Source organism: Morone saxatilis, unplaced genomic scaffold, assembly GCF_004916995.1.
Source record: "Morone saxatilis isolate NCDOM2014 unplaced genomic scaffold, NCSU_SB_2.0 Contig8, whole genome shotgun sequence".
Taxonomy (NCBI): domain Eukaryota; kingdom Metazoa; phylum Chordata; class Actinopteri; family Moronidae; genus Morone; species Morone saxatilis.
This window is the reverse complement of record NW_023340257.1, coordinates 438,228-443,149: the sequence shown is the minus strand read 5'-3', so window position 1 is coordinate 443,149 and position 4,922 is coordinate 438,228. Positions and strand designations below refer to the sequence as shown.

Sequence of the window (4,922 nt, the reverse complement as noted above, 5' to 3'; positions counted from 1 at the left end):
CAAGGGCAAGGAAAAACTGCCTTTAAACAGGCAGAAACCTAGGACAGAGCCTTCGGCTCTAGGCTCTCACTTCAAATCAGGGTTGTGATTCTGTAATAAACAAATAAAAATATATGCAGTGAATAAATGTCAGATAGACAGCTGTACTGAAAGTGTCACATCAGACTGAAGCTCACTGTGTATCAGATTGTTTCTGGCCCAGTTAGTCACTGCTATCAACTGCCCCACTGTCACACTTCCCTTCATTTCTCCACCTTAACCATGACAAAGCCCAACTACAGCTCCAGCCCCCATCACTTTGCTTATTTCAATACCTGTGTTACTGCCTCAGTAAATCAACTGTCAAAGGCTTTCTCAACAGTCATCCAGACTGACCTACTTTGTTCAACCAGCCCTGCACACACACAAATTACCTCAGTCCCTCCATGTTCCACTAAAAATGATCTATGTGGAGGAAAAACAGCTATCACACCTCACTGTTCTGTCTCCCTGTTTCACAAAATGTGACCGGGATGAGGGAAAGCATGTGGCTATAATAACGTCACTTCCCTGTGCACGAGTAAAGAAGAAAACAACGTATTAAAACCCTCCATCACAGAAAGAGCTCTCACTGGATTCAAAATTCATTAAAACAGTGTTTGACACACATAACAAGCACATGGAATCAAATGAGAAATATTAGCCTCATTTATATTATTTGCCTGTAACGGTGAGGATCGCCTTCATCTGTAACTGTACATACAACACGTTATGTCTGACAGAGGGAGCCTCCTTATCTGGATCAGGGTCTAGGCCGTGTCGGATGTTGTTCATGAATGTAATGTTGTTGAGCCCTGTGTGAAGGTGTCCACTGAGATGTTTTTTTCAGGGCCGATACAGATACCGATTATTAGCTATCAAGGAAAACAATAACTGACATTAGGAACCGATATACATTTGCAGTATAAAATCAAATCTTATAAAGTGCTGGAATATATCCAAGTACACATTACCCAAGTTCACAACCTGGGGGTCTTGATTTTAAGGCATGCTAGAAAAGTTAAAAAAAAATATACTCAGTAGGCCTGTATCTACTGTAAACTAAATTGTTAAGTAAATTGCCTAAAAAAACAATGCACCAGGCCATTGTTCAGGGATGAGAAAACATTGAATCTGTCAAAAAATAAGCCTAATAAGTCTGTACGAAAAATTCTTTAAAAAATACATAATACAAAAGTATAAAAAGTTCCCTAAATCACTCGTTTTCCACAAACTTCTTGGGTTCATTGTACAGTTTTGAATATGATATGGAATATTCATAAAATATGTCACTTAGTCCGGGGTCGTTAGTTTAATAAATTATAGAAAAGGAAAAACGTTGGGAACCAATAGATTAAGCTAGCAAGCAGCATAAAGTAATCAAAATGAGCTAAACCTTTACCAGTGTATAACCTTGCGATGTGTAACCAACCAGATAGTGCTGTGGGCGGGACCTTGACCTTGGCTGCATCAGTGCCAAGACAGCACATTTAAATTAATTTATTTTTTCCATCATTGGAAACAAAAAAATACAGATTCTGATAATCGGAAAAATGCTGAATAGCGGATCCTAACTTCTGAGGCAAATTTGTGATTTTGGACTATAGAAGTACAATTTACATGACTTGACTCAGAGGGTAGTGGGAAGGCTTCACACAAGGGGCCGATCACACAGAGACAGATTCAATAGTCTTCATATTGTTGTCTCAGGGTGTAAGAAAATATCAATAAACGTGAGCATCACGTTATTTCTTGTGATATTTTATCAATTCTCAAATACACTGTATTGATTTGTGTGTTTTAACTCCCAACCCCTCGACAGCAGTGTTGTAAATGTAAACTAAGGGCTGTGATGTAGGATGTTACAGGGATTGTGATAACTACAAATGCAGATCCCACTGATTGCAAGTAACTTTTTTTTTTTTACTTAGATGCTATGCACATGGTGTGTTCTTTATGCAATCAAAGTTCTCCTAAAATTATATTAGTTAAAAAAAACTCAATATATTGCCTCCTGAACTGTATCGCAATACATTTCAATATACTGAATCGCAATCCCTGTATTAAAACACAAATGAGTGGCTGTGTTTTTCCCAGTGACTGAACAAGCTCCGCTACCATCAGTTTATGAATATAACACAACAGAAAAGACTGGTCACAAATAGAATAAAACACGTCAGAACGACATTGTGAACATACCATTTTAGAGTCCAGCTCGTGGTGCGGCTGTGCTAAGACTTTATCTACACTGGCAGCATCTGCAAAAGTGATGAAGCCAAAGCCCCTGTTGAGAAAAAAACAAAATATAACATTATAATAATATATTATTTTAATTTTCCACATTACAATGAGCTACTTTACTACACGTCTGATACATGTTGTAATCCACACACTGATTACACCAGCCTAAGTTATATTTTTATACATTTCTCTTTCCCGTTTGTGTCCACATATATTTGACAATTTCTCTCATTTATATCAATCATATTATTTCAAGAGCAATGTGTAAATTAATATTATCTCTATACTAACTACAATTCAGTACAATGCATTAATCTGGAATGACATTTAAATTAGTTTTCACTTTCAAAATCCATTACAACAGAATGAATGAGAATTTTACACAGCTCCATGGCCAGTGTCAAACTGCATTACCCTCCCATTCAATAGGAAATGCACTTTAATGGCTGCATGGTGTTATCACTCCACAAAGCAGAACAAGCTCATATTCCAGAATAAGGGTAGGAATATTTTATTTACCTGGAGCGTTTTGTCGTTGGGTCTCTCATCACCATACATTCTCTGATTTCCCCGAATTTACTAAAATAATCTCTAAGGCTGTCTGTGGAAGAACAGAGACAGAGGGGTTACACTTTTCTCTTCATTTCTTCCTTAAATAAAAAGATGGATATATTGTCTGTTACACAGGGGTCGAATGGAGGACTTGAAATCAAAATAACCTTGCCACACACACACACACACTTCTTACCTGGTGAAGTTTGCCAGCTGAGGCCACCAATAAACATTTTCCTGCCAAGGAAAAATGTAACAGAAGTCAGTCCGGATTTCACATCGGCCATTTTGATGTTAAGCTAACTAGTTTACTTGCTGGAGAGAAGTAAAAAAGCTGCGGACAAAAACAGAGGCAATAAAACGGCGAAGCAGCCAGACAGCCAGACAGCCGTCCTTAAAGCCGAGGAAGCAGCAGCAGCCCGGTTACGTCGCCTGCTCTCAGCTGTGGACCAAGGCTCGGGCCAACTTCCATTCAAAACATCAGGCAGTTTAAATCTGCCGGCCTCTTGATAGAGGTACACACCTGGTAGAACGAAACTGCAGCTTTTCTGCTGTTGGTATTAACACAGTCTTTAATTCGGCATATATTTAATAAACCATGCTGTACTAATAACAGCTTAATCAACTTTTACATCTGGTCCGGCTGTTAGGTAATCTTCACCTGCCTCCATCAAAACACAGCGTAGTGGGCGGTAAGGAGCAGTGAGAACCAAATGCATTTTTTGTGTTTTATATAAATAAAATGCAGTCAAGCTGAGGAAACAAAATGCCGATTTTACCAGAGCAAATTGTACATTTGCAAAAAGTATTAATAACTCCTCTTAAAACTGTGTACTTTTGCCAGCGAGTATAGCAGCATTTAACTCGCAGAAATCCAAAGGAAGTTTGGCGTACGTTCTTTCAATACGTACAATAACGGCACATATCGGGACCAGCCAGGCGTTTACACTGCAAAGGGGGCAGGCCCGTTTAATAATATAACCAAACAAAGGTGTAGCTGACCGGACCCGGAAGGCAGTGGGACTGGCAGTGTGAAATTCAAGCTGCAAATATGCAGTTTTAAAAACAACAAATGATGCCGTTTTTAAACTGACAAACAGTAACCTTACCCTGGGTCGTGTTGCGGATCAGTCGGGCTTCCAGCAGACGTGGCTTGGCTCCCGTCTCCTTCCATATCTGACCCAGCTACAGGCAGTGACTGACGGACACACACAGGCTGCAGGTCGGCAGACGGAGCGGAGCTACAGTGTCAGCGAGCCGGGGATGCAGCGCTCCGTCACACGTGGGATCAGTTCGGTCTGTGGTCCCTCCTACACCGTCAGCGACCAGCCACACTGACGTCACTTTCACACAACCCGCCCACATTAAAGCGCTAATAGACCTTCTGTCATATTCTCAATTTAATCACAGGATGAGCTAATTAAATATAATAATCAAATGAGCTGAACACATAGGCAACTTTAAACATTTTGTAATGGATTGTTTCCCTCCTCAGGTTAAAATAAGGTGTGGCACTGTCAGTCACCTGCACAGGTGTGTCCAATCAAGCAACCACAGACCAATAAAAGGACTGCTTACAGTGACAGTTCATGCAACACATTTTTTCCAGTATATGTTTATTGAAGGGCATATGCAGATTATACATGTAAAATTAGTGCAACATTTCTCCTTCTATATTTCTTATATAATAGCAACCCCCACCCCCATTGCCAGGAGGTCCAAACATTCAGCACAAGTAGAATGTTCAGCAGAGTACAGCCTTTTCTCCATAACTGAAACTGAGACAGAGTAAAAAAAAAAGAAATAACATCTAACATCTTCGCTACCTTCTATTATTTTAAAATATATATGTACCGTATATGTATCAGAAATACTTTATGGATCCCTTTATATGTATATATATATATATAAATATATATAGAGATATTTTAAATAATAATAATAACATGGACAATTGGAAAGACTTCTTTCTAATCAGTTATGGGCGTTTACTCTTTCAGTTCATCCAATCAGATTTAGCCAAATGCTGTTTGGCTGCAGATTTTCTCTGCATACTGTCTGTGAATATTTCCAATATCATCCAACTTCAGCCACAAATGGGCGTTCTCGTG

General features: G+C 39.3%; 1 protein-coding gene across 2 annotated transcripts in view; it reads right to left on the bottom strand.

The window, feature by feature from the left end:
* The window catches only part of LOC118342050 (RNA-binding protein Musashi homolog 2-like), a 25,942-nt gene extending 21,811 nt beyond the window's left edge, over nucleotides 1-4,131 (bottom strand). For both annotated transcript variants that reach the window (XM_035680476.1, XM_035680477.1), the window contains exons 1-4: nucleotides 3,921-4,131; nucleotides 3,008-3,048; nucleotides 2,779-2,860; nucleotides 2,218-2,302 (exon numbers count right to left, since the gene is read on the bottom strand). In XM_035680476.1, the coding sequence (XP_035536369.1) occupies nucleotides 2,218-2,302; nucleotides 2,779-2,860; nucleotides 3,008-3,048; nucleotides 3,921-3,985 (273 nt within the window). In that variant the 5' untranslated portion in view covers nucleotides 3,986-4,131. The remainder of the gene's footprint in view (nucleotides 1-2,217; nucleotides 2,303-2,778; nucleotides 2,861-3,007; nucleotides 3,049-3,920) is intronic.
* Nucleotides 4,132-4,922: the final 791 nt, after the last annotated feature.